Source organism: Thermobia domestica, chromosome 15, assembly GCF_964235325.1.
Source record: "Thermobia domestica chromosome 15, izTheDome1.hap1.1, whole genome shotgun sequence".
NCBI lineage: Eukaryota > Metazoa > Arthropoda > Insecta > Zygentoma > Lepismatidae > Thermobia > Thermobia domestica.
Window position 1 is genome coordinate 160,968,034 of NC_137468.1, and position 27,502 is coordinate 160,995,535.

The following is a 27,502-nucleotide window of genomic DNA, read 5'->3' on the forward strand; positions in this document are numbered from 1 at the left end:
ATCCACTAAATAAGTCAGGAATTTACCGCGTTCAATGCGAATCTGACTCCTGATATATAGGCCAAACGAAACGCAATATTAACATTCGAATAAGGGACGTATTAAACAGTCAAAAAAGTCACAAGAAGTGGGCATCTCGGGATTGGTGCTTCATTTAAAACTACATACGCATAATATAAAACAAGTTAATGTAATAGGGTCAGCATAAACAAAGAAACAACGGGAGATTAAAGTATCATTCTTTATTCATAAATACAAACCTGCTTTGAATATGGATACTGGCAATATTGATAGAACTTGGTTACCTACCTTTGACGCATATTTTGAGCTTGGCAATAGTAACGTAACATAGATACCGCGCTATCTTCGATTCATCATTCCTTTTGCATGGGGGGTTCGAGACGACATGGCGCCGATAGAGGATGATCCATCTCGAGCTTCCAATATTAATTTTTTTACAAATGTTATTTTGTAGTTCTTTTTAGTGTGAAACAAATTTTATCTTTAAGCTGTATAACAATTAGTTTAACACGAGCGATTTCGGACAACATGTCTGCGCCATTTTGGTTTAATAACTTCGGTTATTGCCAAGGCAATATATAGTGTATATCAATTCGCTTAATTCAATTTTCTATTTTTTATCAATTTAAAGTGTAATAGTCGACATGGTTAATGGCTGCGGCGTTTAATCTATATATAACCACAAATGTGGTTTTAGAAGCAAGAAAATCCTTTTGCACTTCGCTCTGCTCGTCACATTTCAGAATCTACTCTTTACGTTACATTTATCCATTTAGTGGTATGTATTCCTTGTTTTACACCTTTTATCTCCTATCCGTTTTAATCCTTTTCACCTTGCCACTGAGGACGGAACCAGCTTTGAGTTCCGAAACGTCTGAAAATATTTAGATTTTCCAAGGGAGGATTCATTGGTAAGTAGCCATTTTTTTTGTTAATTTCAATCATCCTCTCATGCGCCCATATAATTCTATGGATTTAATATTTCAATAAATAGTTACGAGGAATTCAAAGTCTTGCTCAAACACTCTAAAAAGTCTCCGGAAACCCGACCTAAGTTCGAAGTCAACCTCAAATCTACTGTAGTAAAACGTGATGGTTTGGGGACATGGAACAGTAACTGAGGATGGACATACTATTCATGTGTTATCTTGAAAGAAATTAGTATTGGGTCACAAGAAGACTGCGACATGTAATCATTGAAAATTTACCCCGTTCTGTCGTTACTGGATACATTAATACTTACTACTTGAATACGTGGACAGTTACTGGAAAACGCTAGGTGTACAATTAGGTCCCACAATACAATAATACTTTATATCAAGTAGCTTATATGATTAATTTGACAATATATCTACGGGGTAATGTTACATAGCCAGATAAATAAGATATTAATTTTATTTACTTCATGTAAGTTAGCTGTTTCCTTAAAATACAAACAAGTAGGTGTCATTGTAAAATGAAACATCTTACGTGGCCACTTATAAAATTATTTGTATGTGAATAGAAATATACAGACTCCCAGTGGGGTCACCTGTCTCAGGGCCATCTTAACGCATAGGCCCGATAGTCACTTGCCTGTGGGCTCACGAGAAGAATTACATGTATTACATGTAAAATTTAGTAGTGGGAGACCCAGCACACTGATTTGCCAAGGGATCCAGAATGCTGTTAAGACAACACTTATTTGAAGGCGCTTACCTGTAGTAATTGACGCATTTTTAATCTAACCAGCTGAACCTGTGCTCTCTATACAGCACATCATTCACATACGAGCACGTATCTCCTTGTCATTCCTCAAAACATCTGTACATGTTCCATTACAGATAAAAATCGGCAACGGGTACCATAAAGGGGAGATTTTTTTTTCGATTATTCTTTCAATATCTCGCACCGTTTGCAAGATTTGAGCCTACTTCCGGTTGGAGTTTTTAATTCATGTATGATTAGTGTTTTCTTTCTTCTTGCATTCAGTATGTAATAAGCAAATACATTAAACACACAATTAATTACAGTGTCAGTGATATATGATCTTTATTGGACAAAACACTCCAAACAATAAAGATTCATCTTAGACTGGAGAAATGGTTATCCTTCGTTTTTCATTATCATTTGGGCATGAAACAAACGTCTGAGAGATACACTACTCCCATATACAATTATGTAGTGTTGGAATAGGATATTGTGTTTTACCTTTTTAAAATTTCAACACTTTTAGTGTCCCCCTAAACAACGTATAAAAGAAATAATGGCCTTTTTTTTTAATATTCCATTAGAACTGGACAATCTACAGAAAATTTGGAATCGACCAGCGAAAACGGCATGTTTCTAGCACTTATGGTTTTCGAGATCTCCTTGTCGAAAAGATTGAAAACATGTAGAAAAGGTTGGAAACAAACATATAAACCTAGCATTTTAATTGTTGAATTGATTGTTGAAGAGATAAGTGAAACACTCACTTCGCTGTGTGCAGCTTTATGAGTTTTCCTGTACAGTTTCCACCAGTTACTCACCAGGTTGTCACTCATATGAAGATCGAATCACTTTATAAACGTATTTTGCACTTTTAGTACAAAAGTACTAAAATTGTGAAAGGCCTGTTCATAAACTTGTTTATTTTTCTTTTCATATGATTCACACAATTATGGTATGAATACCGTCAGGTATTCAAAATTTTCATGAACTAGCTCCGAACATTTTAGTTAGATCCTCATGAAGTTTGCATGAGACTGCAAGGAACGAAGATTCTTTCAAACAAAAAAGAATAATCAAAATTTGTGCACCTATGCCGAAGTTACGCGTGAAAATACGTACATTAAAGTCAGTTAATCACAGTTTTTACACTATACTCATTGAGATGTTTCATGGTTTTGCTCGCACAGGGTTCCCACAAATTTTTGTGAACTGTTTCTCTTGACAAAAGTGGGTTTAATTTTTCCACTTTTTCGTAGTAGTTAGATACCTAAACTAAAGCTAGGGCAATAACTTCCTATAAAATGACTTTGCCTACAGATTATGCGTGATCAAATATATATTTAATCGGTCTGCGAGGTACGGAATTATACGTGAACATACACACGTTATTAAGATTACCAGCTGTTGATAAGTTTTGTGGTCCAACCCCAAGGACTACAATTAGATACTGATAAAATTTATATGGAACCTGTGAGAAACTATACTTTTTGAAACCTAGTCTGAGAAACTATATTCTTTAAAAATCAGTACATGTGTGTTGAAGTTATGAGTGAGCATGCGTATAATTACAATATTAACAGTATCAACCGTTGAGGAGTTCCATTTCCTAGCTCTGATGACTATCATCATATCCTAATGAAATTTACATGAAACTACCGCGAGAACATACTTTTTCAAACGAAAAGTAAACCAACAAAATTGGTGCATGCATATCGAAATTATGCGTGATCATACGCACACTTATGGTATGGACACTGTCACCTATTAAGAAATTTCATGGTCTCGTTCGGAAGACTATGGTTAGTTCCTCATGAAATTTACGTGAAACAACCGGAAAAGAATACTCTTTCAAACAATGTATTATATATATATATATATAGAAACGTTCCGATTATCTACCGGAGTGCCGTGAAAATTTTAACCGTGCTGCAGTCGCACTCAATTATTTTTTCATAAGTAGTCGCTGCGAACTGACACTCTCCGCATGCAAATAACTACTGTATGTTCTAAAACATAAAAATAAACTTGCATTCTAAAAATCAAATTTCCAACAATAGTGCACGTTTCGAAATGCAACTCTACTCTGATAAGCTGAAGCCGATTGTTGTAAGGTATGAAAAACGGGAAGAGGAAGGATTGATTTGAATAGTAAATTACATTCGTTCTTCACTCTATCGTGGAGTGACAATCGACGGGCGACCTCTGGAGGAGTCAATTATGAATCTCAAAACACGAATTTTAATCCAAGCCAAAACCGGGAAAATACAATAGGCCACACAGTGCAAAGATAGAAAATTACTGACAGGTTTACAGTACACTATTTTCTTTTCGTTTACTGTTCTTTATTTTCGTGATTTACATGTTCACCAAAGATATTTTTTTTTTTTAAAAAAAAGTATTATTATGTTTTTTGCACAATAAAACTGTTTTATGCTAAAATATGTTTTTCGTGTTTGCACCTCATTTTTAGTCTTTTATCTGGTTATCCGCAATTTTCGCTATCCGCAGTACCCTTGCCACCCAATTCCGCGGATAATTGGGACTTTACTGTATAAGGGGATCGAAGTGAGAACATGTTTTTGAAGTGTTAAAAAGAAGTGTGTAGTTTAGTTCAGAAGGCCAAAGACTCTACACTCCGTCTACATTAAGGAATTCAAGATGCTGTAGCTCAACTGATTTCATAGTTAAGAACCTAACTACAAATTATAGCAAGCACACTTTAACATAACTTAATGTATCTATAATATAATCTATTATTCTATATTGTTGTGTTGTATGATCTCTAAATCCCAAATACTTCAAAATTGCCTTCATTAATGAAAACGACTACCTGGTTTCCTTGACATTACAGAATTTTTCAATTACTTCCCTGACAAAAGTCAAATTCCCTGACTTTTCCTAATTTTCTAGGTCTCTGGGGATCTTGTCCAAAGACCATCACTACATCCCAATGAACTTTATGTGGGACCACCGGAAAAGTATGCTCTTTTAAACAAAAAACAAAAATAAATAAATAAATAAAAATAAAGTCGGTGCACCTACACCCAACTTATGAGAGAATATGAAGTCGGTGAAAAAGAAGGTTCTCAACTCAATCCATATGTATATGTGTGTATGTATATACTTATGTATGTGTGATGCATATGTCCACCCATAACTCCGATTTAGGGTTCATTTATTTTGACGATTCTTTTTTGTTTGAAAGAATATACCTTCCTGGTGGTACCAAATAAATTTGTTCAGGATCTGATGGTAAATTTTGGAGTTAGACCGGGATGCTGTGTTGAAGTTCGGTTAAAATTTTTGTTTTAAAAAGTTTTATAATAACCTTGCACGTGGCTATCTGCATCAATTGGTCAGTCTCTGTACAACCAATAGTGATCAACATAGAAAGGTTTCAACATATCAGAGCATAATATTCAGGAACAAAATGAGGATCTGAGGTTTTCCTCTAAACTAAAATACCATACTTAAGAAACCAAAAACGCCAAAACTGGTATTACTAAAGTTTTCCAACTCGTTTCAACAGAATTAGTTTCAACAATTCATTTATTTATTTTTTCAAGTAATTAATTTGCTTCATTTTTAAACATTAAAAAAAGCAGACTCTGATAGTTCTGAGCACAGTCTTCTCATAACTATAAAATTTCACTGTACAACAAGAAAAGAAAAGCATACTATTTCAGATAAATATCCGTTTGATTTCTGTATACAATTTCTTATCTGGCAGTGAACAACTGTGGACATTTTGTGTGCTTCCATAATCATTAACATTTATTTTATATACATAACCAGGAGCTGCGTTGTAAGGGGGCAGAAAGAAAACAAGCAGTTCCAAACTAAAACTTTTTCTTTGCCCCCAAGATTTCTGCACGCTTGCCCCTTCATTACCACATTATTGATTTTCCTAATGCCGCCACTGACATACACACACCCACACACACACACTCACAATTGTTTGGCAGTAACTTAATTAATTGTTGTGGCTACAATGTTCACTTTTTCTTCTTTTAAAATGGCATGATGAAAGGCACACCCAGTGTGAATTTCTTTATTTTTTTTAAAAAAATGGCATTTTTCAATTATATTGTCACCTTGCATTCACTCATTTTTATCACTTCTAATCCATTTTTAGTAATTTTTAACATCGTCAGTCATTCGCGTACATTCAAACATATATACATACATACTCAAACACGCTTGTCCTGATCACACGCTAACACAATAGACAAAATATAAAAAACAACAACAACAACATATTATTTTTTTTCAATTCTTCAGTTTTAACCGTTCATATATAGTGTTTCAATCTGTACTCAGTCTTTTCAAGTACAGTACTGTACAGAAAAAAAAGAAAAAAAAACTTGAACACTCATTTTGCTTCTAATGAAACCAGACTAAAATTTGGAAGATCACTTCCTTGTACACAGCGAGGTACAAAGTACTTTTCTGTTTAGAAGAAAACGATTGTCTCTTGACTTTTTCTGAACAACACTGTACAGAAAAAAAAATATATATATATATATATTACGTTGACGACAGATGGAAACACAATCGTCGTTCAGGGCACAAAAAATTTCAAGGTATTCTTTTATCTTTCTTTCTCTCTTTTGCAGACGAGAACTAACACAGTTCACACAAACCACCGTAAATTATACAGTGATACTTGTAGTGTATAATTCTTTTGTTCACTCTCGATATGTGAAAACAAAGCTGCCTTCATTCCTCACTAACTTGCACAAAAATTTTCTGTTATTTCTGCTAAGACACTACACCACCGCCATTTTTTCTTGGCGTCGACATGATGATGTTACTGGCGAGACAATTAACACTTTTTTAAAATTTCTTTTCCTTTTTCTTTTACGAAAAGTCTCCATTTTCATCTTTATGCTTCTCTAAATTCCCTGATAACGTAGGATCTGGTCTTCTTCTCTTGAAAAAGCCGAGTTTCCATAACACAAGAGTGAGCAGAATAAGTAACAATAACCCTGCCACGACGGCGACAATGATAATCCATACAGGAACTGGTTCTGGTTCCTGTTGATCTAGCAAATCAGGATATGCCAATGTTTCCACCTGCAAAAGAAAACAAAAATAAATATTATAAATTGTATGGAAGAATGGCTTCTCAGGTTGTATCGAATTATTTGCTCATGTGGTTCGGATCTCACGTTAAGCTGTAGGTAAATGAATCGTATAGCCTCAATACTGAACGAGACGCTAAATTCCAAATCAATCAACCACCATTCAACACTTCAGTATTATTCAAAATACGCTCAGAATAACCCCGGGGACAATTGCAGGTAGTGATTCGGATTCTATTAAGGTGTGATCTATGTTTCGTATAGCCTCGGTGATCAAGGGGGTGTTGAACTCAAAACAAAACAAACCAAGATTCGAATCTCATTAATAAGCGTAAAACGAAGTATAAAAAGATGAAGAAGAATTACAAAGAATTGAAATAAGTATAGTCTGGACTTTCATTACAACCACAAGAACATCAACTTCGAACAACAATATTTTAACGACATGCCGCGATGGAACCACTGGTCTGCCACAAGAAAGTAACTCCTTAGAGAAAAAGTTTATTTCTTACATACAGTTGTATTTCAAAACGGTAACGATAGGAAAGAAATATTTAAAGACTTTCGAAATGTAGTGTTGGAGGAAGATTGAAAAGATAAAATAGAAAGAGTAAAAAAACCAAGATGTTTTAACCGGTTTTCAAAGAAAATGACCCTGTTAACCACCATCCTTCGTAGGAAGGTCAATTGGATTGGACACATCTTGCGAAGGAATGGTCTTTTTCATAGAAAGAAAGATGGAAGGAAAGTGAGGAATAGGAAGAAGAAGAGCACAACTCATCGATGATTTGAAAAATAGAAGAAAATATTGGGAGTTAGAAGAGGAAGATGAAGCTCAAGAAATGTGGAAGAAATATTTCGAAGTCCAAAGCTAATAATAATAATAATAATAATAATAATAATAATAATAATAATAATAATAATAATAATAATAATAATATATTGAAATATGACATTCACTAATAAAACTCAATATTTTGTCAGCAAATATAAAATTAATTGAATAAGAATAAAGAAAGTGGAACAAATTAAAGATCTCGGTATTATGTATGATATACAATTGAAATTTGGTAATCATATAAATGATGTAGTGCAATCAACGAGAAAAGCAATAGGTTTTATATTTAATCAATGGCTTGATTTTATAAATGGTTGTTCTTATGTATACTTATATAAGACACCGGTAAGATCCAAACTTGAATTTGGTTCAGTCGTCTGCAACAGTTCGTTCATATACTTGTTAACAAAATCGAAGCTATACAAAAATGTTTTATTCGGCTATCTTATAAAATGAAAAAAGATTACTATTCAAATGAGTACGAATATTGATTAACTTTTTGAGGACTTCAATTTCTATCGGAAATAAGGACATTTATTAATGAATACTTTATTCAAACGGTATTGGATAACAAATGTAGTAGTGAATACTGCTTGAAAAATATAGGAATAAGAGTGCTGATGTATGGCGTCAGGAGTAGATCGACATTGATAGCACTCAATTCAAAACGCGAAATAATTTAAAATGAATATATGTTGGGAGAATGAACAGTAAAATTCTTACAAAAATTAAATATTTTAACTTTATGACAAGAGATATAAATGCCAACCTTGATTTTATAGTTATCATGTGTCTTCGGAATATCTTTAGTTGTAATCTTTTATTCAAAGAATCAATCTTTTATGTTGGAATAAACAATACGTAACCAGAATCTTTTGCATGCCGGATGTGCAATTTCAACCAAGGTTGACTCATTCTTTCAAATGATAGTTAAATGGAGTTTCAATTGCATATATTCTGTAAATGGTATTTTATGAAATTAACTGTTCCTTAACACAAACACAAATTAAACTGATCCCTTATTACAAGATTTCACGTATCGATTGCAGGCTTTCTCGAAGGGATATTAAGTTTACGACAAGGAATATTTTATGTTGATATCACACGCAAGAAAATATTTTAAGAAGGAAACTACTACTTAAAGTAAAATGAAAACAAATAGGTTTTTTATAGATTTTTAAGTTAATGTCGTGAAACATTTGCTTTTTCACGCCATACTGACTCAAAACTACCTCTTTAAAGCCTTCTAGTGATCTTTCTATAGCTAATCACACATTATTCTTTACAGTTTGATTCCTATAGCCACCTACAATTTTTCCCAGTACAATCTAAAGTTTTTTGGGGTAACGCCACCTTCATATCAGTGACTCATCTCCAATTAAAAATAAAACTCAAAATTACACCCCTTCAAGCAAATGACCGAACTTCCCCCTTCATATTTCGTGTCCCCACCCTGCAAGGTTTGTGGGAACAATAGTTCCGCTACTCATACAATTCAAGTAGTTTTCTTCTACGAGGGTAAGTCAAAAATTATTCTCAATTCTTAGATTGTTCATATTGACTTGTGTCCGTGTTTATTTTATTGTTATGCTGTTGTGGTCATGCTATGAAAGTTTGATCCCAATTCCTCCATTTGTCTTCCTTTTGTTGCAGATAAATCATGGCCGCTCCATTAAAAGTTTGCGCCAAAGAGGAACAACGAGCAGTGATCCAATTTTTGTGGTTGGAAGGTGTATCAGAGATTGCAATCCATCAAAGACTTTCGGCACAATACGGGAATAGTGTTTTGCCGCAACAGAGTGTCTACGAATGGATTAAAAATTTCAAAAATGGTCGCACAAATGTTACGCACAAGAAAGGAGCCGAACGACCATCTACAGCCACAAATGATGACAACATTGAGCGTACACGTGACATGGTTCTGTTAGACAGAAAAGTGACTGTTGATGAAATGGCACATGGTCTGGAAATTAGTCATGATTCCTGATACACCTTCCGACAACAAAAACCGAATCACTGCTCGCTGTTCCTGTTTGGTGCAAACTTGTAATGGAGCGGCCATGATCTATCTGCAACAAAAGGAAGACAAATGGAGAAATTAGGATCAAGCTTTCATAGCATGACCACAACAGCATAACAATAAAATACACGAAGACAGACGTCAGTATGAGCCATGTAAGAAGAGTTATGTCAAAATTGCAGATAATTTTTGACTTGCTCTCGTATTAGGCAGAAACACAATTAGATTATACTCATTAGAGAACTTGAGAATACTTACTAGTGCGAAGTCATCGTCGTCACTCTGTTTAATTTCTAAATCTTCTGGAATTACAATCCTCGCATTTGAACCAATTCTTACAGTATCAACTTTGGGATAATCTTCTACCAGCGTGGAATTCCATAACCTGCAAATAAAAGGTATTTTAATTAATATCAATAGTGTCAGTATTTATGATCACAAACGTAGTACTTATTTTATACTGTTATACTAAGGTTATATCCAAGGGAGAATATTGGAGGGAGGGTCATTCTTTAGAAATTCTCCAGTTCCTTCTAACTGTCCTACCCTTTCGATTTCTTCTTCCCTGAATATGGCCTTGGTTATGATCAGGGTGGAAAAAAATCATGATTTTTTTAATAAAAATCATTTTTGTTGATTTTTTTTATTTAAATCGATTTTTTTGATTTAAATCAAATCTTTCTCCTCGTATAATACAAGTCGCGAACTGGAGAAAAAACATTAGGAATTAATATTAAATGACAATTATGCCATTTAGGTGAAAGTATCTTGGTTTAATTTCGAATTAATCCTCAATCGTTAACCTATTTCAATCCGAAACAATATTTCTTAAGCATTAAGGCAACGTTTATCAACATGACACTTTTCTTTCAACGAAAGTTCCTGATATTTGGCAGGAGTATATTTTTTTAAACATCGAAACTACCCAGCGGCACGAAATACATGTAAAATACAAAAATTTCGCCCAAAATTAACTGTTTAACTCTATGGCCTATGGAACCCGGAGGTTCAAATGCCGCGTTCACGGTAACTCTCCACTGACTTCTATCATTAGCCAACTGGATCCAGTTTCTATTTTGTATTCCTATTTCTGCGAGATTCATCTTAATATTGTCATCCCATCTGCGCCTAGAACTTCCTAATGGTCGTTTTCCGATTGGTCTTCCAGTTAAGAATTTGAAAGTGTTCCTATTTTCTTCCATCCTGGCTGCATGACCTTCCCACCTGAGTCTCCTAGACTTGATGACCCTAGCAATGTTTGGTAAACAGTAAAAATTAAGTAGTTCCTCGTTATGAAGTTTCCCCCATTCCCGCTTCTCTTGGGTCTGAATATTCGTCTCAGGATCTTGTTCTCAAATACTTTCAGTCTACGTTCTTCCCTCATAGTAAGCGACCATGTTTCGCAACCATACAGAAGCAGGGTGTCTACCAGTCAGGGAAAGTCAGGGAATCTGCAGGGTCAGGGAAAATGTCAGGGAATTTCATTGTGTATCAGGGAAAAATCTTTCCCAGGTTGTGAGGGGTGAAGAAATGAAACTAAAATACTCATAAATTACAGGTAAATGAATTGGTTCGTTTGTACGTTTGTAGAATATTGTATAAGCATATAAACAATGGTGAAAACTTACAGTTCACTTTAAATATAAGTTGAGGGCGCGGTGGCTCACTGGTAGAGCGTTCACCTCCGGTGCTTGGGTTCCCTGGTTCGATCCCAGCTTGCACCGCGTGAACTTTGTGGTGGACAAACACCGTGGTCGTGGGTTTTCTCGGGGTTCTCCCATTTCCTCCCACTTTCTTCATTTCATTCATTACTCATCATCACCGTCTCCTTTAGCCTAACCGGCATAATCGTGGGACGTAAAACTGAAAGATTTCATTTTCATGATTTAAATATAAGTTACTTTTCATGGGTTACTAAGAAAAAAAGAATGACAGAGTCAGAGAAAATTATAATTTTGTCAGGGAAAGTCAGGGAATTTGATTATGCATGCTTGCTAAACACCCTGTGAACAACAAGCATATATATTTTAATCTTCAAATTCCTGGACAGAATTCGTGACGACAAGAGATTTCGAACTGAATAATAACACGAATTCCCTGCTTTTAGTCGACATTTAATTTCTTCGTAGATATCGTTTTCGTCTGTTAATATTGATCCTAGATATTTGAAAGAATCCACTTTATCAAAAGTATTATTCGATATTTTAACGCATCCAAAACTTGCCGTATTACGATCCCGAGGAACTTCGTTCTATGTATTTAGTACATAAATTTCGCCTAAAGTTTTATTTATTTATTTTTTGTTTCGGAAAGGGGATCGGGCCCCTCTAAATACGCCCCTATTATCTGGAAAAAACAAATAGACGTGGACATAAAAGAATTTTTGTCTTAAATGTCGATGGTGATTTCTCCGTTGGAATAGTTAACGATTTAAAAACCCTATGTTACGAAGAGAAGAAAGCAGGATTCTCCCGTTACCCGTTCGAAACGGGATTTTCCCTAATCATCCTCTGCATGATAATCGTTTTTATACTGTTTTGTACATACATTTAAGTCTCATTGTATTATGATTATTATCTTTCATAATCGAAATAACAGAACAGAAACGGGATTTTACTTATTTTCACTTTAAATTAATTTATTTCGAAATTTGATTTAAATCAACGATTTTTATTTAAAAAATCAAGTGATTTAAATCTTGATTAAAATCGTGATTTAAATCAGACTGATTTAAATCAATCCACCCTGGTTATGATCAATTTACAAGCAAGAATAACCCCGTTTATTTGAAAATTAATTTTCATACTAGTAATGATGAAACTGGGACAGCGATACTGAACTTAAAATAATATATATAGAACAAACCAATCCGGGAGTGACCTAAGGAAACCAAACTCATTTAACTATAATTGTTAGTGCTGACCTCATTATGTTCCTAATTTTGAGATTTTCATTTAATAATTTCAATAACTTCACTGTAATTTTCATCAAAGGATTTACTTCTGCTTAATACGCTTTTATATATAATAAAAAATGTAAAGAATATACCTACTGCGTATTTTCGCTATTTTGTGAGATGATGATTTGAGTGTCAATTTAATTATAGTAAATATATAAACGTAACAAAGGTACCGACAAAGAAATCATAGCCCTAAAAAACGGATTTGTTTTTCTTCATGGTCAAAGTTTTATATAGATTGCACGGAGTAGCTCAGAAATATGACTTAAAAGGTACAATGAAATCTCCGTTAAATTTAGAAAAGGATTTAACACGATTTACAAATTATTACGCAAATATCTTGAATGACTCAAGCACTTATTTGGCAATTCTTCAATATCAGAAAAATTATATAGAAATCACAACGAGAAATGTAATAACCTGAATTAAAAATCATATAAGGGATATCAAAGACCAAAGTACTGCAGTTACTGATTGTAAAAACAGTTAGCTTCTACTGAAGATATCATCAATAAGGTGCAAATGTTCCATACAGTGTTGAATTCAGACATTTTCACTCGGAGGGGAATGTGAACTCCTCGGGGGGAGGGTTGTTTTTCTGTCTTTTGCAAGAAAGCAGCATGGTTAACAATTCCATTCACATGCACATCTTAGCTAATATTGAGACTAATTGCTGATAAATATTCAATGTGAGATTATAATTTTAAAAAGAAAAAAAAATCCTTTAATTTTATCTAAAACATTAAATAAAGACTGGCAAAAATATTTTAGTCTAAACTTTAACTGCTATTTACAGTAGCTATTTTGGTTATTTTTTTCCTATATTCAGTAGTTACTGTTTGTTACTAATGTAGAAGTTTTTAAAAAGATTTAAATTAACTCAAATATTTTTTGTCCTAAAACAAACATACATAGGAATATCTTAACAAAAAGTAATCATTCTTTCTCACACTTCTGATTCTAAATCAAGCATATTAGCCTTGGTTTCTGCACTGCAATAGTTTAGTTTATGAAATCTTCAGTAGGATTAGTGCCGTGTCGTGAAAAAGCAGCGCTTGGGGCGAGAGTATACGACGGCACCCCCGTACATATGAATGAGGTCGACAGACCAGCTGCGAAAGGTGAGAAAATTTTAAAAAGTAAACCCTGCTTTTCCTTGATTTTGAGCACTTTTTATTACTTTTTTCCTTTCATTTTATATATGTGCACATTTGTTTCATTCCTCTCTTTTTCTTTCCTTCTTTTCTTTTCTTTTCCCCTCCCGAATCGTGCGCCCCTTACTTCGGTGCCCGGGGCCGTCGCCCCGCTTGCCCCTCCTTCGTCACCTTCAATAGCAATCTTTCACTTATATTGATATTGATAAATTCTATAACCCAGGAGGGATAACTGTTCCTCCCTGATCCCTCTAAATGACGCCCTCTGAATCTCACTCTTTAACTGACTTATTTTTAGTTAAAGAAAGATGTGTTTACTTTAACAATCATAAAACACATTTACGTCTGTTACTTCCGATGCGAGAAATAGGATTTAGGCGCTCTATTTCAGATAATGCAAGAACTGTACATTTTCAAGAAATGAAGTCTGCTGACATCAGAGATCATATGGAATGATCGAAAGATCTTCCCTATTTTTCCTTTCCTATCTCAATTTGTGCTAGTGCTACCTACTAATATATAATATAGGGCGAGAGTATAGTACCTACTAAAATATAAACCTTTCTTCAACAGTTGACAATTTCATGTTCTGCCAAACTCGGTCATAGCGTTAAGAAATACAGGTTTTATTGACTATTTTGTTATTCTATCTTAGATGTTACATGTTTAATATTTATATAGAATGGGTGTGCGTCATTTATATGTATATTGAGAGATCGGATTTTGTCTGCACGTGTACGGAAAGAAAAACAAATAATTGGGTGAAGTAATTTCTACATTTTGTGACTGAAATTTTGGGAGTTTCTCCGAGGGGGAATGAATTTTCTTCGGGGGGGGGGGGAGATTTCCCCCGGGCTACCCCTGAATTCATCCCTGGCTCCATAGGACAAACTCACGTATCGATAGAACGAATTTCTAATCTTATTACATCAGAATTAGAACGCCTGAATTAAATCTCGATCAAGACTCATTGGACAAAAGCTGGAATTACATAATTAAATATTTGAACTCTACTAAACCGGCCAATCAACAATAGGCTGATTGAACACAAATAATTTATTTATAAATAAGTTTTCGCATTCGTATTCGTAAATTATCAAATATACAGGAAGCATTCACTCTATTAACATTTGGAGTATTCTGAGAGGAGTTGGAACATCGTATTTAAAATAGGAAACATAACGGAATCATAGGATAAAATTTAATTTAATATAACATATAACACAAATATCATCCAAAAGTGGAACGCACGCAAAACATTAATTTTCAACTGTAGGTTTAACTATCGTGTACGCAAAATTTACGATTTCGCAATCTTAATTCACCAACAGCTATATCGATTCATGGCTTGGCAGCATTGCTTCGATATTGTGTAGGAAACTGGACTATACACAGCTTCGCCATAAATAAGACTATTTCATTTTATTTCAAGATTTTGTTTGAATTTAATGTTTGTACATAACCCATTAACAAGTTAGTGCATGAATATTGTACCAGCGTAAGTAAATATTGGAAAATCTCAAGATATGAAAGTAAACAGCCCAAGGTGTAGGTCAGTGGCGTATTTACGATTTTGTATCGGGGGGGGGGGCTTTCCTTAAAATGTGAAAATTCTGAAAGATATTTCATATACTTTACTATAGTAAGTAAGATTTCGGGGGGGGGCTTAAGCCCGGAAGCCCCTTAAATACGCCATTGGTGTAGGTAAAACTCGGTTCTTCGTCTATAAGAGAAAATGATTTGACAAATGCTACAGCGATTAAATAGACGCCGAAATTATTCTCCTACACAATAAGGAAAATACGCAAAAGGAATTCTTTACATCTTTGTATCCACCAAAGGAGTTTGGTGATTTTCTTTAATAAAAGTTAAGAAAATTATCTACTTACTTATGACACTTTGTTTGCAAGGAATACAAAAAAGTAAAAGAACTTCTGATGAGAATACAATAATATATACATATCGCACCTTTCCAGCAAAAGTGACATAGCGCAAAAATTGTTATTTTTGTTTTAATACACTCTGATTTGAGGATAATTTTGAAGATATATTTACAACACTTTTGCACATAAAAGAACAAACCATTATGATTATAAAATAACTTTAAAGCAAGTTACGAGTTATATCATTTTTCTCGCAAGGGATACGAGCTTGGACCTTACGGTTTTTTGACTTGTGTCACTTTTGTCGAAAAAGTGCGGTATGGAAATTATACGATAGTATTTACAATTGAAGCATACATTTTTGAGGTTCTTCTACATTATACTTAAATGATTACCTATATTTTTTTAAAAAATTCTGAAAGTGGTAATAAATACAGAGTACTGCATTTTAGATTACTCTATATACTCAGACCTAGAGACAATGTAACTCTAAATATTGTATTTTACCTTTTTTTACTACACTTGTCCATTTACATACATCCCACTTAGGGTTTACCACTGCGTGCATTTGGTACAGTAATTTTCGAAACACTATGTGTGCCAAATGGATATTTTTCGTATGTTATTGGACATTTTTGAAAATAAGAGTGGCTACTCATGCGTGGACAGACAACGACGGAAGACTTGTGCAGACAAGTTTGTAACCTTGACTACGAATAGGATGAGGCCAGTGACCATGCGTACCGTCTCAGAATGAGAGCTCAACTGTCATGTCTACTCCCGGCAACAACCAGTCACGAAGTCCGGGCGTTGGTAGGTATACCGAGGTCAATATTTATACACTAAACTTCTACATATATTTTGTCTGACTATCGTTCAATATCTCTAATGTAAAGTATAATTTCGAAGGTATCTTGAATAATTTGAAACATGACAACGTTCATCAGTTTGTCTTTATTAGTTGGTAAGTAACCCGATCACTGTGTAATAATCAAGCATCAGACATAGTAAGTCGCCAGCTCCTTGACGACCAATCCAATGGTTTGGTAGAGTTTCATTCAGATATTTACGCACTTGGCGACTCCAGTGAGGGGGTGCCCGTCTTGTTTAAAAATTGAAGTTGCCTTCGTGCAGCCTCGGAAACAACCAATTTTGTAACTCAGCGAGACACTGCTGACTGTTAACCGTGTTTCCATTAAAGAAGAATGGGCCGTAAACAGATGATCGGAATATCGCACAAAACACATTGACTTTGGGCGAATCTCGTACATGTTCAATGACAGCATGTGGGTTCTATAGGCCCCAAATTCGAACATTTTGTTTGTTTACCTGACCACTAACACGGAAAGTCGCTTCATCACTGAACACGATGCGTTGTGCAAAAGTGTTATCTTTGTCAATAGCATCCAGAATCTCGTTACAAAATGCCACACGTTTGCATTTGTTATCAGGACGCAGAGCATGTAACAGCTGTAACTTGTACGGCTTCATAACCAACCGAATCTCAAAACACGCCAAATTGTTGTTCTCGGCACTTGTAACTCCCGACTGGCACGACGAGTTGATTTTGAAGGACTACGTTGGAAAGCAGTTTGAATTTGTGCAACATTTTCTTCAGGAACACGAGGGCGACCAGGAATCTTTCCTTTACATACACACCCTGTATCTACAAACTGTCAATACCAACTGCGAATGTTCCACCCATTCGGAGGATCAATTTGGTACCTCAACCTGAAACGTCTTTGCACTGTAATCACGGAATTACACTTCGCAAACTCGAGAACACAAAATGATTTCTGCTGCAGAGTAGCCATTTTAAACATATGACGGTTACCAAGCAAAACAGAAGATAACTGATATCTGGCGGCTATTAATATAAACTAGACTATGTATTCGTTTCTCCAATAGCCGAGCCCAGGCGCAGCGATCGATAGTTTGGACAAAATAATTCTTCGTAATACGTATATTCTTTTTGAAACAGGGTGTATTTTCAAGATAATACTTCCAACCTTAATACCAATACGTTTGTCACAAGTATAGTAATATATCTTTAGTACAACATATACTTCGTAACATAATGTAACAGTCCTTTGGTCTCCATGTACCATAATATATAACATTTATAAATGTAAACTTCTGAGTCAACAAATATTAGTAACATCGTTCTTCATCTTTCTTCTCTACAGTTCGGCATGCATTACTATCTGCACACATTTTGCCATTTCTCTTTCTATTCCTACATAATTGCAATTAAGTTTTAATACTTCAGTTCTAAACTATTCACAATTGATATACGACCGTTTTGTACCTAATGCAATGAACATTCCATAATAAACCGATCTCTCGATATATGACGTAGCTCAGATTTATTTATTTTCACTAAGTGTATATGCAGTGTAGGTTCGCCTCACTTTCCTTCCTGACTTGCTGTTTCACTTCGGTCATATTTTCATACATGGAATAATTTGATTCACTATTCACTCACTTTTCCTACTCAAATATCAACTTCTATTATACTTCTTTATGTTCTAGGTCTTTGTTGATCCACGTAGGAAAGTATGTAAGTAGATTTCTTTGTAAATCTTTAATAGATTCTTACCTAGCTCGTATCCTTATTGTAGCTTCCTGATCCTTGAGCAAATTGTATATAACACAGCGGAATCTGAAGCACTTCGCAGTACCTTTCTCACAAGTCTAAAATATGGAGATAAAACTAATTAGATTCAACATATAAATACAAGAAAGAAGGAAAGAAAAAAAAATACTAGCGTGTAAGAGGTGAAATAATAAGATGAAACACATTAGTAAATACAATGAAATATATTTGTTAAGATTTAATCTAATTTTTTATTATCTATATGTATTATATAAATAAAAGTGACCATGTTTGTGATTTCATACCTCTTGGATCACAGGACTGATCTCAACCTAATTTTTCAACATAGAGAAAGTTCGGGCTTGGAATGGCTTTTTATCATTTCACTTTGACGGTGCGACTTCAACGAGGAGGAGGAGGGAGATATATATATATAAAAATGATCGAAAATGACAGATATTAGTGGCGAATCCATATTTTTCGGGATCGCTGAGACGATCAGTGACATTTACGATGCCGTTTAAATCCAAACTCAATCATTTATAACCAAAATGAAAAAAAAAAAAAAAAAATGAAATGAAATCTTTGAGTTTAACGTCCCATGGTTATGCCGGTTAGGCTAAAGGAGACGGTGATTATGAGTAATGAATGAAATGGTAGAATGAAGATAGTGGGAGGAAACGGAAAAACCCCGAGAAAACCCACGCACGTGAACCAAAATGAAGGTATTCTCCCTGTGCGAAGAATGGGTATTCGGCTACTTAATAATAAAAGCACATGGTCACAAGCATTTAATTCCACGCTGCCCTGCTAAGCGAAAAGACCTTATCTCCTTTCGAGAAAATAAGCAAAACGCATTTTGACTTAGGCTGTACGTTCAAATTTGTTGTATTTCAGTAAAACTTTATTAAATATATTTTCACGATCTAAAATTTGTGTGGTAATATAGTTCGATATTGTTGCTTATGAATTGCCACTTAAGGTCTTTTTGCTTACTTTCAGTTACAGTTTTGAACATAAAGGTAAACACTCATGACGTCATTACCCCCTACCTATTGGTCAAACCATGTCAATTTCACTTTAGATAGATGCAGAATTTTACTACGAACATTCCCATACCAATATATCGATTTTCGGAAAATGTGGAGTTAAGGTCTTTTCGCTTAGGACGGCAGCACGTATATGTAATGATCAAATCTGGCAGTGGCAGTGGTCATAAAAACGAATCTGACCGTATATGTAGGTAGCTTCCAATGAAATATGCTTTATCAGGACTTTACATAATAAATTGTACTTTTAAAGTTTTTCCTCATTCAAATACTGTAAAACGGATCTTCGCGCGTGCGCGCGCGCACGTGTGTGTGTGTGTGTGTGTGTGTGTATGCGCGCGCGCGCGCGCGCGTTGACTTCATTCTGATAACACGGATGATCCTTAGAGTTCGTCGTTGGGGATTAAATCTGTCCTTAAGCAAAACAGTATGAAAAAAAAATACACATTTACTATATTAAGATATACAGTGAAACCTCCCAATAATAGACACCGATGAAACAATTATTTGTCCGTAAGTGAGCAGGTGTTCGTTAAAGAGAGATTACTCAAAGCTCATGTAGTACGTATATGCAATATACAGTAAAAATATAAATTATAAATGTATGCAAATATCGAAACACCGTATTCAGTGTTCGAATTACTGGGAGAATGAGGAGAACCCCCCCCCCGTAAAGTAACAAAAGTATTCTTTGCGAATATGTTTATATAGGCATGTCCTGCAAAATGTTGGTAGTGATTATTTTCTTCTTAAGTAGAAGTAATATCACGGTAAAAATCTCTTACCTCGTTCCTAACTGTATCAAAAGTCAAAGCATCACAATAAGAACATACAACACTAATATAAAATACTGAAAATGTAGACAGAAGTAATTATGACAGTTTATGAATTTTTTAGGTTAAAGTTTCCAATAGTTGTCTGCTATATAGTTCTACGGACACTAGTTTCTGATCGGAATTTGCCTGTAATTGCTGGATCAACTGAATATATCAACTAAAGATTTATTTTCAGATTGGAGAAAGTTTTTTTTTTTTTTTTCTATGGTAAATAAACAGAGATGACAATAAAGAGGTTTGTTATAAAGAGGTTAGTAAAACATTGGGGTAAACGAAGACTTTCGGTATGTGCATCAGAGTATTCCTAAAAGGGAGGGTTCTCTTCTACATATATTTCTGCCGAGATAGAAATTTTTACTCCTATTATGTAAGTGTCCATTAAGTGATATTTCACTGTATATACCAAAATAAGATTTATCATAAAAGGAAACGAAAAGTGTTTGAATCACTGCCCCTTGACGAAATTCTGCGTACGCCACTGCTAACCATTATTCTCAAAGTGACATATGAACTACTATTATTCTCCACTAACACACTTTGAAGTTATATACACAATATACCTAAAGTCTTGCCGGATTTAGAAATATGATGGATTCTGGGCAACGAGTCACAGCAGCATGAAACAACGTGGCAAGACAATGTCATTGTTTAAAATTTTGAAACTACTAAAATTGTGATGTCAGTGTTTTACGAACAACAAGCAGTCAATTTCAGGATGAAAATTCACAGCACGACATTGTTCTTGATAATTTTGAATGTAGTGGAGATATATCACCGATACTACAAGCTAGTTTAATCACGGATTTTGTGCATAACATGATGTGTTTCGAAGCATGGAAAGATGTTATATATTTAAGTACACCTAAAAATAATAATTTGTGTCTACAAGCTGACTAGTTCGAACCACTAACTTGTAAGTCTATTGTATAGATTCTTTACGTTATTTTTCTTTCAAGTTTCATAAGTTTCTACATCTGTTTCATAGAAGATACACATACATACAATGGATGTTCAATACATAAAATATTCAACAAGAAATAGGAACATGGAATTTGCAATCTGTTGCTGCCAGAAGAAGAAGAAGAAGACATATTAATCTTTGAAATAATGGGCGAGATGATTATTCACAAATATCTGCTCTCGAGAAACACGGCAGTAAGCGTTAAAAGTATGAAAAAGTAGTCAGTTGATTATAAGAGATGATCGTTCAAAAAGAGGTGATTCGTATTCATGGATCGTTCAAAAAGAGGTGATTCGTACTCATGGTTTTCTAAAATCAAACCGCACACTGCAGTGTACAAAGTCGTATACTACGTTTACTGACAGGAAGCCCTGCATGGTGGGGGCATTAGACTATTTAAGATTTTAAAAGAAACTTGAACTTTCCTGGTTTACCGAAGAATTCCAATGTTTACAGAAAGAAAGAGACGGAGGACAGAATCGTTAAAAGACTGCTTAAGAACTTCAAAGCAACTTCAACTATTGTTGATATACCACATAGCAATAGTCCTGCAGCAAACATAGAAATGGCTGGACCGTGATGATCTGTGATGGAGGTAGGCTCCTACTTTTAGGAAAATGCAGCTTGGAGAAATTACTTCCAACTAGTGATGCTCTGAAACAACATACAAAGGATCCCATTACCAAACAGCAATTTAGGAAACGCTGATAAGTGTGAGATCTATCTAATAAGGCCAGGAAACTCCGAATGGTACTTGGAGGATCAAATTCTGAGATCAGTTTTGAAAACATTCGAAGATATTCCTAAGGCTTGTTTAGACGTTACCATGTGTAGCTGTCAGAAACGTGAGTGTGTAAGTTTGAAATGCAAATGTAAGAATCGTGGTTTCTTGTGCACTCCAATTTGTAGTTGCCCGAGCGAGTATAAAAATTTAATATCAGTTAATGAACAGAGTGATGAAGACTGAATGATACATTAAAGACATCACAAATTTCTTTATCTTTTTAGGGTATAAGAGTGGCATAACATTACTGAGAACTAATTCTAGAAATCAAATAATTTGTAATCTTGTGTAGAGATTTCTTAAGTATATGATTTCCTTGTATTACGTTTCTTATTATAGATTTATTGTGTTAGCAACTGTACACAATCTTAATAATAGGCAAGTGCTTCTTCTGTAAATTAAGATTTTACAGCTAAAAAACTGATCATTTATAAAATGTGTTAGGCATATCTTTTTTTTTTCTTTCTTTTCTTTTTTCTTATCGTTACAGTAAGTATTAAGAGGGAAACATGGTAATATATAAAAAACGTGGATGGCAAATTGTTCATGATTCTCTCTTGAAGGTAATTTTAAAATCTGGTTCCTGCTCTATTTTGCTCAGTATCATTTTAGTACATAACTCGAAGGACTTGTAGCAAAAACAACTCTTGTCGAAACAAGATTTTTTTTTTTTTTTTTTTAATGAATAGAAGGCTGCATGTTTGTGCATGTTTTAGAAGGTATCAGAGATAGGTATAAAGAAACAGATTTGCAGAGTTTCTCATACTGTGTACTAAAGAAAGCTCTCTTTTTATTCTTCAGAGAAATTTTGTTTTGACAAGGGTTATTTCTGAAATGCTCCTCAATTGAGATTAAAACTGGATTTTCTTAATTAGGCTATACACAGACTTAATCATCAGGATTATATACTTGCAGGAAGACAAGATTATATATATATATTAATCATCATCAGCTGCTAATATCTACCGTTTGTGGGAAGGTAACTCTTGGGCCACGCCGTGATCAGTTTCGCACACGACAGAATAAAGTCGCTTATAACTCAGGCACTATTAGTCCTACACTAATATGTCTACATTTTTTGAAAGAAGAGCATAGAGTGACGAAAAACTTTTAGAGAAAACATTTTTCCGAATTCGATCTTGTAAAGAATCTGTGGCTAAAAAACTGACGTCACGCGCAACCAACACTGAGTAAAAATGAAAGTAACCATAAAACTATTATATTTAGCTCAAAAATGCATTAGAATTAAATTGTAGAAGATAATTAGACAAACAAAATGAAAAAAAAAAAACTTGGATGCTCTAGCTCCAATGGTTGCGGAGACATAGAATAATAGAAACGTCTAAAATTTCGGCTTTCTCCCCCTCCCCTCCCGTCAGGGTTTTTTTTTTTCTGGCATCCGGCATTTTTGTGATCAGTGATGAGTATATATTCAAAAAATATCGGATTGCAAATTGTTACATGATTTGCCATTAGAACTCAATTTTTAAGCCCGAGACTAATATTATGTCTGTATTACCTACATTAATATGAACATACATATGCCGATTAACGTCTGAGGAAGATAACGTTACGTTATTGAAACAGTTACGAATTATTTTAATTTTTAATGAAGAAGTACATACTCTGGTCAGAAAAATATTAATTATTTAAGTAATAATTCCAGAGTCAAGATGGATGAAGTAATTAGAACTTGTCAAGTTTATATTCGTAGTCTGGAACTTGTGAGCTAGAGAGTAGAAGTCTTAAGAAATACGTTCCAGAATAGACTTCACCTAATAAACCTAAAAGTGGGCAATTGCACAGTTTCAAAAAGTGGAAGAATTTAAACATTTAGGGGTAAAATAAATAACAGCAACATAATGCAGAAAGAAATGCTAAGACTAGTTACTGCAAATAAGTGGTACTTTGAGTTACTCAAAGTCTTTTAGTCTAACTCACGCCACGTAGAGTTTATGATGGAGAAACACCGTGTGTGTACGGTTTTCTTGGGGTTCTCCTGTTTTCTCTTTCTTCATTCCACCATTTCATTCCTTTTCATCACCACCGTTTCCTTTAGCTATATGGACTGAGAGATTTCATTGTTTAATTTTCTTTTAGTCCAGATTCCTATCCAGAAAGACAAAAGGTTCATTATGCCTACCCTACATTACGGCTATCCTAGCAAAGAGATATAAGACATTGGGCATCAACAAATAACAAGAAACTTAACAGTTTGAAAGAATAATATTGCTAAAAATCAGTGTATATCTATCAAAACGGAAAGTATGAAATGAGATAACGTACACCTTCAGGAACTAGATTTGCAGTAAACAATAGAATTGTTGGATCATGTGTAGAGAGTAGAGGGCCTCTCATAAAGGAAGTTCTCATGAATAAAGCAAACACAAACAAATCGAGAGACCATGAATGAGGTGAACAGATGAGTACCTTTGAATGACACTGACGAAGACCAACCTGCACATAATTAACAATGCATACGACAGAAAGAAGATGCTGCGTCGTAAATGATGAGTTGAACTGCTATACAACGGGATCTATTAACTGTTAGATGATTTTTAATACATTTACAGTAACAACAAATAAACTACATTTTTAAAACCCTTACCATTGTTACAACTTCTTTCCTTCTTCCATCTTTGTCTATCAAGGGTTCAGATCTAATAATCCATTCAGTGTCACGTTTTCTTCTTCGTGTTTCAGTCGTTGAGCCTTCAGCTTCATGATGGGTCATCGACTCCAGAGGCATTTCCTTCAATCCAGGCCTCAAAGGCAATTCCAACGGATCCACTTGACCTGGCTCCATTATACATTCACCTCCATTCAGAGCTGCAACAAATAAAATATACTTATTAATTTATGTAATGCATTATTTTTGAAAAAATACATATTCTCTCTTGCTTTATAGACTACAGAGTTCGGGGTTTTAAAATCCTCTCTGAACACTGAGACTAAGGAAACTAAGATGGCTCTCAATTTACGATCGACTGTCAAAATCGCGTACGCTATCCAATAGATTATCGAGGAGGGGTAGCTTGAGATGCCATGAGAGATGAGAGGCAGAGGCTGAGTGTTAATATTAGTCCTTATTTCTTAAACCCTCACTTACCCCTGTCAGCGTTTTGTTTGCTTAATGAGTTAAAGCAATCCCTTCTGCCCCGGGAATTTAAAGAAAGAAAGAAAAAAAAATATATACACAACATATAGAACATACAATACACAGTTATGATACTATACAACCAAATATTTTTCTTTCACCTGTTTCAGTGAATACTATGGGTTTCAGCGAGGTTAATGACATGAAATTAATTGTGATTAATATATAATCAGCGAGGTTAATGATATGAAATTAATTGTGATTGATATATAAGAGTTTGTTTAGGAATTTAATGACCCTTTCAGTACCGAGGTTATAAGAGTCGTGGACTTATAGTTTAACGTGAAACCCGAACTCTCCTCAGGAATCGAACTTGGGTCTCCCAAGATAAAGGCACGTTATTTGCAACTATCGATGCAGCTGAGATTTGGTTTTTGTTCACAAAAATGTCTGAAAACCGTTCGACGGCCTCAAAATGAGTTTTCCGAAAGTCACGACAAAATTAAGTTGCATTCTCGCATTGGAAAACGAATTTACACAAAATTTCACGAAAATCATTTTAAAATTGATAGCGCATCCAAACCGAGTTTTGCTAAAGGCATCCTTAAAAATGATTTTTATCGAAGTTGATAATATCGAGATAAACCTTTACGTTTCTTTCCGTAAACGATATATTACCAAATTTCATGAAAAGTGTTGTAACTGTGTTTAAAATAAAATTAAGTCATCCATCATTTTTTGCCATATATATGCTCTTAATCGAGCTTCCACGAAGTTACTTGACCAAATTACTTTCTCGCACTCGAAAACGGGTTTTCACAAAATGGGATGAAACTTTTCGAGCTGTTCTTAAGATAAAATTTATAATTACCCAAAAATTGCTCACATTATACTATATAAGAAATATTTATGTAAGCAATCTCAACTATAAGTCAGACTTCAAATTTCATTTACCCTCACTATTAGTTACAGCGTTTTGTGGGTGCAATATGTGATGTAAGGTTGTCAAGTAGTTAATCTTGTTTGGCAAAAAAAAAAAAAAAAAAAAAAAAAAAAAAAAAAAAAAAAAAAAAAAAATTACAAACAAACCAGCAACCCAAAGTCGATGTTACGGATTTATTTCGCTAGTTCTACCAAGATATTGCTCGTTCCAACAGTTACTAGAAGAAGTATTCAGTAACTCTTAGGATATACTGTAAAATCCAGCAAAAAAATTTTAACCAGCACGGAAGTTTAACCTAAGTTATAAAGTGGCCAGTAGTTGTGGGATTAGAAATGATATGTGCTTTAAATTGAGATGCTACATGTACTGACAATGAAGATTCTGGTTAAAGTTCAAAGTGAAGCTTAGGGAAACTAACACAACTTCTGGTGTCATATGTCATCCGTTCCCGTTAGATCATCGAAGTGAACAAGCGTTTGTTTCCTCAATACAAACGAACGTTTTTTTGTTAGCTGAGTAAATACATTTTTAACTTTTTCTTGAAGTAATTAAATGTTTTACTACATTTGGTAGAGCATTCCATGACCCTGGGGCTAATACTGAAAATGTAGCAGTGGTTTGCTTGAGTCTATGGTGTGGAATATCAAACGTTATTTCTTTGGCGTGTTAAGTGAGTGTGAATAGTTATCTAGCAGTGAGTTTCTTGTATAAACACGCGTGATGTGTTGTTTTAAGAATTTTATAAATGAGAGAGCAATAATGCAAATGTTGTCTTTTGGACATTGTCAGCATGCTATTGTTGATCAGAATAGGAAAATATAATCGAATTTTCGTACACTGTAACAGAAGCGGATGCAGGAATTTTGTACCTTTTGAATCAGAATTGCATTCTTTTTTGTAAGAAGTGGGTCATATACAACATTACAATAATCAAACACAGACAGTATCAGTTTGTGTCAGAAGTAGCTTTGTGTCTTTCAGCAGACAGTCTCGTATTTTGTACAAGTTTCTTAGTATTCCCAGAGCTTTTGAACACTGAGTAGAGATGTGATTATTCATAGAAAGCTTATCATCAATTTGTACTCCAAGACTTTTATACAAGGGGAATAGCTAATGTTTGAATCCATTATTTGTAATTCTAATTTCTCAGGAACAATTTTATTCAGCTAATTAGAAGATTCTAGAACAGTATAAGTACATTTTACAAAAATGAAATCTTTAAGTTTTACGTCCCACGTTTATGCCGGTTAGGCTGAAGGAGACGGTGATGAAGAGTAATGAATGAAACGGTGGAATGAAGAAAGTGGGAGGAAACGGGAGATCCCCGAGAAAACCCACGAGCACGGTGTTTGTCCACCACAAAGTCCACACGGCGCGAGCTGGGATCGAACCAGGGACCCCAAGCACCGGAGGTGAACGCTCTACCACTGAGCCACCGCGCCCCCAAAGTACATTTTAAAGGATTAATAACAAGGCCGTTATCAATACACTAGTTACTGATAGCATTAAGATCTTGGTTGAGAAGACGAACAACTTGTGGTATATCCTGAGGGAAGTCTTTTATAAACAATTGAGTGTCGTCCAC

General features: G+C 34.6%; 1 protein-coding gene across 3 annotated transcripts in view; it reads right to left on the bottom strand.

Moving 5' to 3' along the window:
- Positions 1-5,244: 5,244 nt before the first annotated feature.
- The window catches only part of mew (multiple edematous wings), a 534,082-nt gene continuing 511,824 nt past the window's right edge, over positions 5,245-27,502 (bottom strand). For all 3 annotated transcript variants that reach the window (XM_081740321.1, XM_081740322.1, XM_081740323.1), the window contains 4 exons: positions 24,486-24,706; positions 18,251-18,345; positions 9,914-10,040; positions 5,245-6,789 (listed from right to left, as the gene is read on the bottom strand). In XM_081740321.1, the coding sequence (XP_081596447.1) occupies positions 6,574-6,789; positions 9,914-10,040; positions 18,251-18,345; positions 24,486-24,706 (659 nt within the window). In that variant the 3' untranslated portion in view covers positions 5,245-6,573. The remainder of the gene's footprint in view (positions 6,790-9,913; positions 10,041-18,250; positions 18,346-24,485; positions 24,707-27,502) is intronic.